This window comes from Branchiostoma belcheri, unplaced genomic scaffold (genome assembly GCF_001625305.1).
Source record: "Branchiostoma belcheri isolate BF01 breed outbred unplaced genomic scaffold, Haploidv18h27 scaffold126, whole genome shotgun sequence".
NCBI lineage: Eukaryota > Metazoa > Chordata > Leptocardii > Amphioxiformes > Branchiostomatidae > Branchiostoma > Branchiostoma belcheri.
The window spans coordinates 836,879-852,076 of record NW_017802669.1 but is presented as its reverse complement, the minus strand read 5'-3'; the positions used below and the strand labels follow the sequence as shown (position 1 = coordinate 852,076).

General features: G+C 43.6%; 1 protein-coding gene across 1 annotated transcript in view; it reads right to left on the bottom strand.

Annotated features, from left to right (window-relative positions):
* LOC109463470 (fibropellin-1-like) overlaps positions 1-11,348 on the bottom strand; it is a 31,421-nt gene extending 20,073 nt beyond the window's left edge. The window contains exons 1-8 of the mRNA XM_019760299.1: positions 11,272-11,348; positions 8,921-9,310; positions 7,953-8,063; positions 7,243-7,353; positions 6,694-6,807; positions 6,269-6,493; positions 5,826-5,954; positions 5,558-5,677 (exon numbers count right to left, since the gene is read on the bottom strand). Of these exons, the coding sequence (XP_019615858.1) occupies positions 5,558-5,677; positions 5,826-5,954; positions 6,269-6,493; positions 6,694-6,807; positions 7,243-7,353; positions 7,953-8,063; positions 8,921-9,310; positions 11,272-11,326 (1,255 nt within the window). The 5' untranslated portion in view covers positions 11,327-11,348. The remainder of the gene's footprint in view (positions 1-5,557; positions 5,678-5,825; positions 5,955-6,268; positions 6,494-6,693; positions 6,808-7,242; positions 7,354-7,952; positions 8,064-8,920; positions 9,311-11,271) is intronic.
* Positions 11,349-15,198: the final 3,850 nt, after the last annotated feature.

Genomic DNA, 15,198 nt, shown 5'->3' with positions numbered 1-15,198 from the left:
ACTTTTAAACATGAATGGGTATATATAAAGAGAGAGAGATAGAGAGATTCAGATTTTTAAACGTTAAACAGAAAAAGACTAAACCTATTATTTGACCCCCACTAAAAGTGGTACTGTTCCAATGTCGAGTGGTCACCGCAGATGATTGCCTAGATGATCTGTTTTTTTTAATTTTTGTATCACTTAACATAGAATGTAAGAGCTTTGCAATGCAAGAATTTAAAGTTCATAAAAAATTACTGTGTCAGTTGGATAGGCTATATGATAATAACGTTAATGCCCCGCCTAATATCCTAGGTGTATATGGTGATACAATCCCTGGCCAGGTGCGATAACCACTTCATAAACCTTGTTTATGAGGTGGTTATCGCGCCCGACCAGGGATTATCTCACCATATACACCTAGGGTCGGGGCATTAACCCTTTATTAATCTTTAACCGCAGGGACTCATATATCCACTATCTCGTGTCTACTGCCACGTCCATCTCTCGTATCCAGAACTGCGCCTATGCACGTCTAAACATGAATGAGTTAGGATTAGGATCAGACAAAGTTCTGGATAGTCCCCATGTATCCAAAAATATAAATACAAAAAATTCCCCCAGGCATGGTTCTGGATACCCGCTGACAATCCACAACCGTGCACATGCCTGAGCATGGTTGGGGTAAAGCACAGTTTTTGACACAACAGACCCCAGTAATATACACGCCTGCATATCTAAACTGTGCATACCTGGGCGAGTATCCGGCCCTATCCTTCCGGCCCTATTCTTCCTCCTAATTAAATAGCTACTAACAATAAGTGTACGCCTACCTTGTGCCGAGGCCGGCCAGGCGACTACAGCCGCGATCAGCAGCAGTTTCCACATCCTGCCCGTCTGTAGAGCTGAGCTCGACTGTGGCGCTACTTCTGCAGGACGGAGGTGTTATATTCAGACACGTGGATACAGGGCGCTGATTGGTGCAGGCCTGGGTATGACGTCGTGAATTCCGCGCCACATCCTGAACTCCTAACTGTTGCATTAACGGTTAATCTGACTCAGTAATCCTGGCATGAAGCACACCTGGGAACGGGCGGTGTTGTGGGGACGGGTGGGTTGGGCTGACGCCATAGTAACGACAGTCTGGTTGATGCCAGCAACATTTATACTTCTCACACACCCTAAAATATTAATGTCTTCACCATTAGCTATCACTGCATTTTAGAATGTTGCCCTACCTTTATTACCAATAGGTATGTCACTATGTAAGGAAAGAAACGTCCTAAAAAGCATATCATAAGATACGTCAATTGTACAGTGGTGGAGTCCAAATTACAATCGGCCATTGCCTTGTAGTTAATGATTATATGCCGTAATACTGCATGCCGTAACCACACACGGCACACTTGGCAATAGTAGCGGGTTCGTGTTTTGCGCGCTGTACGTGTTTTAATCTCTCCTAACTGGTGCATTAACGGTTAATCTGACTCAGTAATCCTGGCATGAAGCATACCTGGAAACGGGCGGTGTTGTGGGGACGGGTGTGTTGAACTGACGCCATAGTAACGACAGTCTGGTTGATGCCAGCAATATTTAGACCACTCACACGGTCCAAAATATTCATGTCTTTACAGATAGATATTACAGCATTTTACAATGTTACCATACCTTTATAAGGAATAGGTACATGTATGTCACTATGTAACCAAAGCAACGTCCTAATAAAAGCATGTTTTCAGATGCGTCAATTGTACAGTGGTGGAGTCCAAATTACAATCGGCCATTGCCTTGTAGTTAATGATCATATGCCGTAATACTGCATGCCGTAACCACATACACCACACTTGGCAATAGTAGCAGGTTCGTGTTTTGCGCGCTGTGCGTGTTTTAATCTCTCCTAACTGGTGCATTAACGGTTAATCTGACTCAGTAATCCTGGCATGAAGCATACCTGGGAACGGGCGGTGTTGTGGGGACGGGTGTGTTGAGCTGACGCCATAGTAACGACAGTCTGGTTGATGCCAGCAACATTTGTACCTCTCACACGCCCCCAAAATATTCATGTCTTTACAGATAGATATTACAGCATTTTACAATGTTACCCTACCTTAATAAGGAACAGGTATGTCACTATGTGAGCAAAGAAACGTCCTAGTTAAAGCATATGATAAGATACATCAATTGTACAGTGGTGGAGTCCAAATTACAATCGGCCATTGCCTTGTAGTTAATATAATAAGTATATGCCGTAATACTGCATGCCGTAACCACATACACCACACTTGGCAATAGTAGTGGGTTCGTGTTTTATTTTTAATCTCTCGAAACTCTTCCATTGAAAACGCTTAATCCCCTGCACGAAGACGTAGATAGGTGCTACTTGGGGTTAACGCCCTTCCGTTTGATTGATATAACAGAGTACAAATGGTTGGATATAGCCTATATCGTATCCAGAACAGTTCCTTTTTTTTCCAGTGCCTTAATGGGTTAGGGTTAGGATCAGGCACGATTCTGGATAGTCTCTTTCGCATGTAGTTACGTGAACGGCGTATAAGGTACATGCTGTAACCAAATACATTTACAGCACACGTGGCAATGGTATCGGGTACATGTTTTAATCTCTCCATTGAAGCTCTCCCATTGAAAACCCATGATCCCCTGCACGAAGACGTAGGCGCTACTTGGGGTCAACGACCTCGATTGATATAACACAGTACAAGTAAAGGGTTGAATATAGCCGACATGTATATCGTATCCAGAACAGTTCCCTTTTTTTTCCAGTGCCTGAATGGGTTAGAGTTAGGATCAGGTACGATTCTTGATAGTCTCTTTGGCATGTAGTTAAGTGAATGGCGTATAAAGTACATGCTGTAAATATACATATACAGCACACGTGGCAATAGAAGTGGGTACGACTGTTACTGGTTAACTTTTAGTATAAGCTCTCCAAACCCTTCCATAGAAACCCGCTGATCCCCTGCACGAACCAGACCCGGTAACGGCGATGTTTATACAGGCGGAGGTGCTACTTGGGGTGAACGTCCTGCAGGCCGATTGACATGAGTACAGAGGGTTGGGTAGTTTATATCACATCCAGAACCGTGCCTATCTATATAGCTAGTCATCATGATCATCATCTAGTTCTATGTATATCTAGCTCTATCCCAAATGGGTTAAGGTTAGGCTCAGGCACGGTTCTGGATAGTCTCTGCGTATCCAAGAATGTAGATTTGCCCCAGACACGGTTCTGGATAACCGTGGACTTTGAACTTTGGACTCCTGACGTCCGTGTGTCAACTGTTGGACGGTTCGTTCTATTATGACACTAGTTAGCTTACTTCAAAAGATACAAATGTGTCTCCTAGCCCCACAAACGTCTATAGCTATATGGCACACAGCTATATGAGGTGTTTTCACATGCAATAATTCTTTTCTTTAAATCATTTCAAAATGCAAAGTTCAAACAAAGTCCAGACATGTACAATCGACGCTGCAGTATTAAATGAGTCAAAAAAATGGACAGAAACTATAGAATATGATTTTTGCTGCATTTTATTGAATCTAATATCCACTATCTCTAGTTACCTTCGCCAAGAAGGTCATATTTTCAGTTGCGTTAGTCATTCTGTCATTCTGTCTGTTGGTCAACAAGATAACTCAAGAACAGCTGGATGGACTTGTTTAATACTTTGTATTTGAGGCATTTGAAATTTAAACGAAGGTGAACATTATCAATTAAACATGTCTTATTCAAATTTGGGTTCCATTTGCATAAATTATGAGGAAATTATGGAATGGCCTTCTTTGTTAAGATAGTTAAGTGGAGAATATAATCAACTGTTGGGGAATAATCTTTAATTTATCAGTCAAAAGGTTAACTTTTGGCGAAGGTATGATGTCGTGGAACTCTAGTTAGACTCTAGATCAAACCAAAAACAAAACTCAGCACACTTTTAAGGCTCGCATGTAGGCAGCCATTGGTTGCTTGTTGTCACGTGGGAGGGTTCGGTCATGACGTCACTCCTCAGGCCTGCAAGAGAAGGCTGCCACGCCCTCCTGGGTGCAGTACATGCCGTCCGGACAGGAGGCGCTGCTGCACTGGTACGGGATCCCGCGGGCGACGGAAGATGGGTCTAGATGCAAACAGTGTTCACAATGTTTCTTTCTGAGGTGATAACTAAAATATAATGACTGATCATTGTACTTAAGTGTATCAATATTTTCCTATAAGATTAACCCTATCTAGACTGGGGGGGGGGCTAAAAGTGCCCGTGCCAACTTTGATGTCGGATAGCATCCGAACAGCTTGCGCTAGGGCCACCAAACTTAGATTTTTTGGGTAGCGTTAGGGCCAAAATCCAAGATGTCTATTCTTTTTAGGGTTAAAAAGGATAGACCACATGGCATCATGATGACATTCACTCTCGCATTTATGAATATTCGTGTAAACTTTCGCAAAGAGTGTTTCGAGAAAGAAAAACACTTGTGACAATACTTGATTCTTGCCAGTGGAAGTGCCAGTGACAGATTAATGGAATAACAAATCAGTATAAATAAACTGTAGGTCTTGATTTTATATCACTGCATTCAATGATACATTTTTTGCAGGGCGATTTAGCCAACAGCACGATGTGATAACTGCGATATCAAGTAGAAACATTAGGAAAAGCAGTATATTTTATCCATAGTCATGATATGACGAAAAAGACTGAAATAAATTGTACTCACGGACGCAGACAAAGTAGAACGTGAAGTCCTGGCAGACAAAACCGTGCGGACACTGGACCTCGGAACACCAGTCCGTGTCTAGATAAAACAGAACAGAAGAAAGGTAAGGAAAACATTTCGACGAAAGGTGTTGTGACAGTGTTGGTCTGAAGATTGGATATGGCAGAAAGAATGCTAGAATGCGCTGCAATGCCAGGCATCAAAGGGCCTTTAGTCGTGCATTAGCTTCATTAGGTTGCCATGCGGTCCCAAACGTGACACGGCATAGACTCAGCCACGTTTGGGAGTGCATCCTTGCGACAATAAGTAGTACTACAGTCTATTCAGGCGATGAGGACGGTTGCTGAGACTTCCTATTTCCATGTTATGCTAACCTGACTCGCAGTGGTCTCCATGGTAGCCGACTGGGCAGGCGCAGTGGTAGGAGTTGACGTCGTCATGGCAACTCCCGCCATTTTGGCACGGACCGGAGGCGCACTCGTCTATGTCTGTTGAGGTATTAAAGAATAAAGCTATCATTAAGCATTTATCCAATTTCTTCCGTAAGTTGTCACTGAAGAGGAGTTGGCACACTAAGATCTGACAATTTACATGAAACGTCTTGATCTTGTCACGATCTTATACTATTTTTCCATTGAACAACGCATCAAAAATCTTGCCAATTCTTAATTGTAACCATTTCCCCCATTTACTCTAGGCAGGTTTAACTTTCTTTGAACATTTTGATAGGCATGTTTTATTTTACGAGAAGAGAGAATCTGATGAATGTGCGACTCTGGACAGACGTAGCATCATAAATCAGTTGACAGTGCAATTCTGAGGAAACCTAGCGTCTTGAAGTACCTACTTATCTCACAAGTCTTGCCGTCGAACCCGTCCGGACAGTCACAGTAATTGGTAGAGTCTCCGAAGCAGGAGGTGCAGTTTCCGCCGTTCTGACACACGTTTGGCTCACACGGTTTGAGGACTGCAATCAGAGAAAAGGACATCACAAGTAACATTTCGTGGACTATTTTGGGCTGACCTATGTTAACTGAAACCATGTTGGATTCTGTATAAGATACATGATGAATGAAAGAAGAAGATATCTGAAAGAAAAAGGAATGCCTGTGTACCGGACATGCAGACGTAGTTGTGCTGCTCGGTGCAGAACGCCTTGTTCGCCTTGTAGTTGTCGGAGCTGTCCAGGAGAACACACAGGTCCAGCGGGGACGAGACTTCGTCTACTGACCACTGCAGGGGAGCTGTTTTGGAAAAAAATAATGATAGAACAATTTGACATTTATGCTAAGAAAAGATACTATAAGAGGCGCATCTTTGAAGGAATGTCTGAGTTAAAGTTGTAACAATGTTTACGTAATTCTTAAAGATGCTTTACCTGATAATTTTATTGAAATGTAGGCGAAAGATTAGATCAAGATTCTCACTAACAAGACAAAGTTTTTGATAACTAATACGTACATCCCATGTGTGAAGATATGGCCATTCTCTGATGCTGCCTTGTTCATTGTATGCAATGTGCGAGTTTGACACTAGCCATGTCTGTCTAAGCATGTACCTTGAACAGGCGATCCATCGCTGTAAAAGAAAGGCAGCGGCGCGGTTTTCATGGCGAGCCAGTTGGAGACGCCGGTGGAGGCCGCGATGGTGTTCGCCAGGAACTGTTGCTGCTGCGGGTCTCTCAGGTCCACCATGCGGCCGCTGTTGGCACTGCAGGCCTGGGTGGCGTCCCGATGGGTGGCAGCTGAGGTCGAGAACTGGTAGCAGTCCCCGGCAAAAGATGCTACAAAACAGAAATAGTACAATGTACTTGAAAAAAAATATTTTCGCCAAATTACAGAAAACGTTGGGCCAAGTACGATACGATTTGTCAAAATCAAGTGAATATAAGTACGCTTAGAAGTAATGAAAATAGCTTAAATTTACAAATGCTGTAGTTTTAAAAAAAATGTATATCGTTTCCTCTAGAAACAAGAGCCCTACCAGTTTCACAGTCCTTCCCAGTGGTTTCTTTAGGACAGACACAGCTGTAGCCGTTCACGTGATCCAGGCAGGTTCCTCCCAGCTGACAAGGATTGCTCGCGCACTCGTCAATGTCTGAAAAATAAAGACTTCTTACTCTATTTTAAGAATGAAAGTCACATAAACTACACTTTCATGTCATCCAATGTTTTGAGTAATACTTTTCATTTGGCAATCCAGTGTCTAACCATTGATGTCAATCTCCTAGCGTAGTTTAAAAATAGTACTGACCTTGATCACAGTTGTTCCCTTCCCAGCCGTTCTCACAGCTACAGGTGTAACTCGCCACGCCGTCAGTACAGGTTCCGTGTGCACATGGGGAGGACAAGCACTCATTGATGTCTGATAAAAAGTACAGGTATTATAGATAAAGTCTTATGCAATTGTTTTTACTTCTTTCTTTCGGTATAATAATGCATCCACGATGACATTTTAAACAACAATAGCTTCTCTTGAATATCAGTAAAATAGCAAGGCACTTTGATGTCAAAGAAGCAACCAAATACTAACCCTGATCACAGCTGTTCCCTGTCCAGCCGTTCTCACAGCTACAGGTGTAACTCGCCACACCGTCAGTACAGGTTCCGTGTGCACATGGGGAGGACATGCACTCATCGATGTCTGGTAATTAAAGCTCAAATATTACAAGTCTTATACAGAATGCATTGCTATTCTATTCTTCTAGATCTTTGTAAACTCAGCATCGAAACAGGAAGGCACAACCGCACACCTCTGGAGCAAAGGATTTGCCAATTTTGTAGCTCAAACAAAGTAGAAGATGAAGCCCACTTTGTTATTAATTGTAGTTTTTATAGTAATGAAAGAAATGATCTTTTTAGATATATTGCTACTACGTTTCCATATTTCGAACACTTGCCTAATATTGAAAAATTTATCTTTCTTATGCGCTTTGATCATTCTGTACTATACAAACCCATCTCAAATTATATTTTCAACATCACAAAGAAACGAGAAGAAGCCGAACCCCTGTATTAGAGTAGTTTTAGAACTGTTTATACTACAAACATGTATATTACCTATTCCATCTGTTGACCTGTACTTAGCCCGATAGGGCATGAATGTACAATAAAGGTTATTATTATTATTGTATCTATGCAACCACAATGACAGTTTCATATGCACTTATACTTTCTTAAATGTCAATGCCAAACAGGGCACTAATCTTTACACTTATCTTTATGAAATAAGCAAATACTAACCTTGATCACAGTTGTTCCCTGTCCAGCCGTTCTCACAGCTACAGGTGTAACTCGCCACGCCGTCAGTACAGGTTCCGTGTGCACATGGGGAGGACAGGCAGTCGTCGATGTCTGAAAGAAATAAAACTAAAGATTTAGTAAAACAACCAGAATAAAGTAATACAACATAACAGCCTTTGGTACTTCATAATTAAATTACTCAGAAAGCTGCTGAAAATGTACGACAGTCACACCATCATTTTGTATTCATTTGATTGGTAGCGTTTTGTGTCTCCCTTGACTGCTGTATGTCATAAACATATTAACTTCTTTCTGTTGTACAATAAAACAACAAAATACCAACCTAGGTCACAGTTGCGTCCTGTCCAGCCACTCTCACAGGTGCAGGTGTAGCCTTGGTCACCACCAGTACAGGTTCCGTGTGCACATGGGGAGGCCTCACATGTAGTAGCGACTGGGGATGGCAGGTTCAGATTTATTTCAATTGGCACGTAACAACGGTAACAATGCAACATGAAGTCTGTTCAAACGTTAACGTACACTTGTCATATCATATTTACAAGGATGCAAGATCATCATACCATATTAAGAGGCTACCATTCAGGCTAAAAGCCTTTGTTTTAAATGGTTAATCATAATTATATTAGTTTTAGAACCCATGTTATATATATATTTTGTTCTAGAAGTCATCTCTCTCTCTCTTTCTCTCGCTGTCTCTCTCTCTCTCTCTATATATATATATATATACATATATATATATATATGGATATATATATATATATATATATATATATATATATATATATATATATAGAGAGAGAGAGAGAGAGAGACATATATGTATATATAGAGATACATATATGAATATATATATGTATTTTGCTACGACATGTTACCTCCCAGCAGTAAGACGAAAATGCATGGATTTATCAGTGTTGTGTGTAACTATATGGAGGCTGCGGCCTCACCTGCACACAGGGCATACATGTTGTTGTTGTCTGCTAAATGCAGGAGATAGGTTAGAGTGTTGTAGTCCACTCCCCAGGCGCTGTGATCACCCCAGCCAGGGTAGTACACAAAGGTGTCATCAAGGGGCTGGCACTCCCAGGGTTCATCGTGTCCACACAGTTTAGTGGAGAGGACCGCGTGGGTGTGACAGGGGTAACTACCGGTACCGACATACGTGATGCAGTCTGAGGTCCAGTGGCTGGTACACCCAGCAGCACCTGACCAGTGGCACGGATAGTCCATCCCCGCAGCCGTACAAGTCGATTTCACGTTTGTATTAGTCATCGATCCGTTCACACGAACCTTATAAAAGGCCCAGGTGTCATGTGTGACCAGGTACACCTGTTCACCTGAAGAAGGAAGAAAATTTGTTATCACCAGCTTATGTAAAGTTTTTTCAAGTAGTTGGAATGTAGAGTAGATTATTTTGATGATGATGACAAAACACCACACACACACACACATACACATACACACACTCACACACACACACACATACACACACACACACACACACACACACACACACACAAACACACACACACACACACACACACAAGAGAGAGAGGGGGGAGATTGAGATTTTTAAACGTTAAACAGAAAAAGCTAAAACCTATTATTTGACACCCACACTAAAAGTGGTATTGTTCCAATGTCAAGTGGTCACCGCAGATGATCGCCAAAATGATTTGTTTTTCTGTATCACGTAACATAGAATGTAAGATCTTTCGAATTTATTGAAGAGATTCATCAGTCAGGTATAGTTTAAGTTCAGTAAGAATTCTTTCAATCAGTGACTATCAAATCCTAAGGTACATACCTCCGAATTTTCGACGACTAGTCAGTTCGTCTTGATCACGGAATGATCCTAGTCTCGCGAGAGGACACGAGACTAGGACGAGACTTGCGTGGATCTAGGACCAGGACCGTACCATCACTACGGATGTCTACCGTAAGGAGACACATACAGACCACTACCTACAGTGGTCCTCCAACCACCCCGTCCAGCAGAAACTCGGCATTGTTAAAACCTTAATGCACAGGGCAGACACTCTTATCCAGGACCGCACCCTGAGAGAAGTAGAGAAAGGAAAAGTGAGGAACGCACTCCGTCACTACGGCTATCCAGACTGGGCCCTTAGAGAAGCGGATAACAGGAAAACACAGCAGAGAAACCGCAAGGACACTCAGCGTGGAGACAGGGGACAAACACCTACCAGCTTTGCTGTACTCCATTACATTAAAGGGACCACAGAAAGACTGAAACCAGTGTTTGCCAAACACAACGTTAGCCTGTTTTCAAAACCAGGATACACTCTGCGTAATGAGCTGGTTAGCCCAAAAGACCTTTTAGATCCCAGCGAAAAGTGTGGCGTCATTTACAAGTTTGTCTGCGAACACTGCGGTGAGTCGTATGTGGGAGAAACAGAGAGGTCGCTGGGGGAAAGGTCAGGTGAACACCAGAAGTCGATTGACCGTAAGGACTACAAATCTGCACTGAGTCAACATCAGTTACAGACTGGACATAGAGTCACCACCCAACCCATACTAGACACGATCGAAATCATCGATCAGGAAGCCCGCAACGCCCACCGGAAAATCAAGGAGGCCATACGCATCCAACTAGTGGGAGCCAAGCTGAACCGCAACGAAGGCTGGGAGCTGCCTAAGCCCTACCTACCTCTACTCCGAAAGGAGGCAGAGGGGGGCAGAAGATTCACGCAAGTCTCGTCCTAGTCTCGTGTCCTCTCGCGAGACTAGGATCTATGTACTATGTCCTTTCTATAGGCTATATGATACTAACATTAATGCCCCGCCTTATCCTAGGTGTATAATGGTGCCAATCCCTGGTCGGGTGCCATAACCACCTCATAAACCACCTCACTTGGTAGTTTATTCGGTGGATATTGCACCTGACCAGGGATTATTTCATCATATGACGTTACACCTCGGGTCGGGGCATTACCCCTTTATTAATCTTTATCCAGGACTCATATATCCGCTAACTCGTGTGTAAACATATCTCGTATCCAAAACCGCACCTGTCTCGCTCTAAACATGAATGAGTTATAGGGTTAGGATCAGACACGGTTCTGGATAGTTCCCATGCATCCAAAATATAGGTTTCCCCCAGGCACGGTTCTGGATACGCGCAGACAATCCAGAATCTTGCCTGAGCATAGTTGGATAAAGCACGGTTCTTGACACAACAGTATTATGCACTCCTGCATATCTAAACTGTGCATACCTAAGTGAGCAGCCCCATTCTTCCTCCCAATTAAAGAGCTACTAACACAAAGTGTACGCCTACCTTGTGCCGAGGCCGGCCAGACGACTACAGCCGCGATCAGAAGCAGTTTCCACATCCTGCCCGTCTGTAGAGCTGAGCTCGACTGTGGCGCTACTTCTGCAGGATGGAGGTGTTATAATCAGACACGCGGATACAGGGCGCTGATTGGTGCGTGGCTCAGAAGGACGTCACGAAGTCCAAGTCGCATCCTTGACTCCAGAGGCGCGCGGCGCAAACTCTCCAAACAAGTCCATTACCGGCTACTCGAACTCGGTAACTTCGGCACGAGGCAAACCTGGGAGCGGGCGGTGTTGTGGGGACGGGCGTGTTGAGCTGACGCCATAGTAACGACGTCGATAGCCTGGTTGATGCCAACATTTAGACCATTTCTCACAAAGTATAATATCTGTTAAATATCAATACGTTTTAGAATGTTGCACTATTTTTATGGGGACTGGTTATGCCTCTATGTAATAGAAGAAATTTACTAATAAAAGCAAATCAAAAGATAAGTAATTGTACAGTGGTAAAGTTCAACTTAGAATCTGCTTTGGCATGGGGTTGACGGTGTAAGACAAGTATGATTATGGTGTAAATTGTAATACTGCATGCCGTAACAACATAAAGCATAAACCTGGCAATAGGAATGGATGCGTGTTTTACACTCTGTTTATAGAGACGGAGGTGCTACCTGGGGTGAACGCCCGACCGGCCGATTGACATTACATGAGTGCAGAGAATATACTTTATATGGTGTCGAGAACCGTGCCTAGTTCTATGTTTGCATGGTTTAGAGTTACAATCAGGCACATTTCTTTATATTCTCCCCGAATCCATAACCGTACTTTTCTAGCTCAATGTCTGAATAGATTAGGTTAGGATCAAGCACGGATCGGGATAGTCTCTGTGTATTTTAGACGTAGATTTGCCCCAGGCACAGTTCTGGATACCCGTGGACTATGCCCCTCAGTAGCACGTCACGAAGGCAAAGCCACTTGACTCCAGCGGCGCGTGTCGCAAACTCTCCAAACACCTGCATTACCGGCTACAGTGGGGCTCGGTAACTTCGGCACGAGGCAAACGGGCGGTGTTGTGGCGAGTTTGTTGAGGGGAAGTCATAGTAACGCCAGCTTGGTTTAGACCTTCACATGCAGCCAAAAGTCATCATGAGACGTTACTACATTTTAGTGTTGTGGAGACGGGTGTGTTGTGGGGACGTCATAGTAACGACGCCAGCAACATTTAAACCTCTCACACGCCAAAACATACCCATGTCTTCACTACATTTCAGAATGCTACTGTACCTTTGTTTGCACTAGGTAACCTCTTGCGTTGGTAAGCAAATGAATTAATGTCCTTATAAGCATACTATAAGATATGTCTTTTAAGCTGGTGTGTTACGCCGAAGTTATACCGGCCGCTATGCAGATACAGATACGTTAATTATACAGAGATGGTGTCCAAATTACAACCGGCCATTGCCACAGGCCTCGGTCCTTTACCCTTAAGTGTACAGCGGGTAAAGAACATGCCGCGATACTGCATGCTTTAATTGCACAGACTTAGCAATAGTGGTAGGTACGTGCCGTAACATCTCCAAACTCTTCCATTAAAAACTCATGGCCTGCACAAACCAGACCCGGTAACTATTTATAGAGACGGAGGTGCCATTTAAGGTGAACGTCCTGCAGGCCGATTACTACAGAGAGTTGGTCTATATGTACATATCGTATGTATGACTAATTATAACAAAACAAAGGAGGTATTAAAGGAGCAAAGAGTAAATAATAGTACATCTAGTGAACTTGATAATGTACACGGTACAGTGAGTCAAATTAAAGGAAACATAAGCAATAACTAATAAAACTCATCATAATATAAAAGTTGACATTTGCATGAACCAGACTGGGTAAGTGGCAGTGTTACTATGGGTGAACGCCCTGACGTCAATTGACGTGCCATAAGATTTTTTTAACGGTGTCGCTCAATGCAAGGCCAATTCTTTTTGGCCACTTTTAGGCATAGATGGCCTTTACATGGCAACATTGCCGTGCGCCACAAAGCCTTAAACACAGATTTTAGTGTTGATCATCATGATCAAACTAGAAGTGGTGAATAGCAGTGTCTTAACCCGTCATGCGGCGAAACCCTACTCGATTAAGTTCAAGGTCAGGGGTATATTTTACACCATCTTGAAGGTCTTTGTTTTGATATGTTATGACATCCAAACCTTTCATTTTGAAAACAAATAACGCACATTATCTTTCTAGAACAAGGGACTGTGTAACTTTGCCAAGATGTGGGATTGTCAGCGCCAAAACGAGACATAACCAATAACTAATAAAACTCATCATAATATAAAAGTCGACATTTGTATGAGTAAGCGGCGGTGTTACTAGGGGTGAACGCCCTGGCGGTCAATTGACGTGCCAAAAGGAGCAAAGTGTTTAATGCCCATCAATACCCTTTACATGGCAACATTGTCCTGCGCCACAAAGCCTTAAACACAGATTTTAGTGTTGATCATCATGATCATCGTAGAAGCGGTGAACAGCAGTGTCTTAACCCATAGGCGAAACCCTACTGAATTAAGTTCAAGGTCAGGGATAGACTTTACACCATCTTAAAGGTCTTTGTTTTGATATGTTATGACATCCAAACCTTTCATTTTGAAAAAAAAAACTCACAGCATCCTAGAACAAGGAACTGTGTAAAGCGACGGTCACAACCCGCCGTACGTGCTTCTGCGTGCTGTCTACGTGCAAAAACGTGGGCAAACGTAGGGGATCCGTGAGTGGTGAGTAGCACCTCCGTACGGAATCCTACGGATCTGGGAGCACGCAGACACGCCGTAGAACTTTAAGTGGATGTAAAACTTTTTCTACGTGCGCTCTGCGGATTCACCACCCGTGCGTGCGAGTACGAGCGACGCGCGTGCCCCGTACGTGCCGTGCGGAAGAAGCACGTGTGAGTACGGCATCCTTACGGTAAAGTTGCAATCGCACAGAGATCGTACGTTGTAAGCACGTACAACTCACTTACCACTTGCTCAACGTACGATGCACGCAACCGCTCACGGCCAGACTTGGCGTGCAGACCACACTCTTACACTTTGTGCAACCGTGCGAGTGACGTGCGAGTGACGTGCGTCGACGCCACTCCTTCTCCACGTTTTCAGAAAAAACGTAGCAGACGTAGCCTCCCAAAAAACGTACGGAGAAAAAGCACGTACGGCTGGTTGTGACCGTCGCTTAACCTTGCCAAGATTCTCAGTGCCGAGAATGGAACAAAGATTAGGACATAAAATCTATGGGAAAATGACCTAGTTACTATGACGTTGGTGCTACTTAAGGTGAACGCCCGATTGACATGGTATAAGTACAGAGAGTTGGAAAGTTTATATCGTATCCAGAAGCATGCTTAGTTTTGTTTGCATGGGTTAGGGTCGCAATTCTTTATAGTCTCCGCGAATCCATAACCGTACTTTTCTAGCTCAATGTCTGAATAGATTAGGTTAGGATCAAGCACGGGTCGGGATAGTCTCTGTGTATTTTAGACGTAGATTTGCCCCAGGCACAGTTCTGGATACCCGTGGACTATGCCCCTCAGTAGCACGTCACGAAGGCAAAGCCACTTGACTCCAGCGGCGCGTGTCGCAAACTCTCCAAACACCTGCATTACCGGCTACAGTGGGGCTCGGTAACTTCGGCACGAGGCAAACGGGCGGTGTTGTGGCGAGTTTGTTGAGGGGAAGTCATAGTAACGCCAGCTTGGTTTAGACCTTCACATGCAGCCAAAAGTCATCATGAGACGTTACTACATTTTAGTGTTGTGGAGACGGGTGTGTTGTGGGGACGTCATAGTAACGACGCCAGCAACATTTAAACCTCTCACACGCCAAAACATACCCATGTCTTCGCTACATTTCAGAATGCTACTTACCTTTGT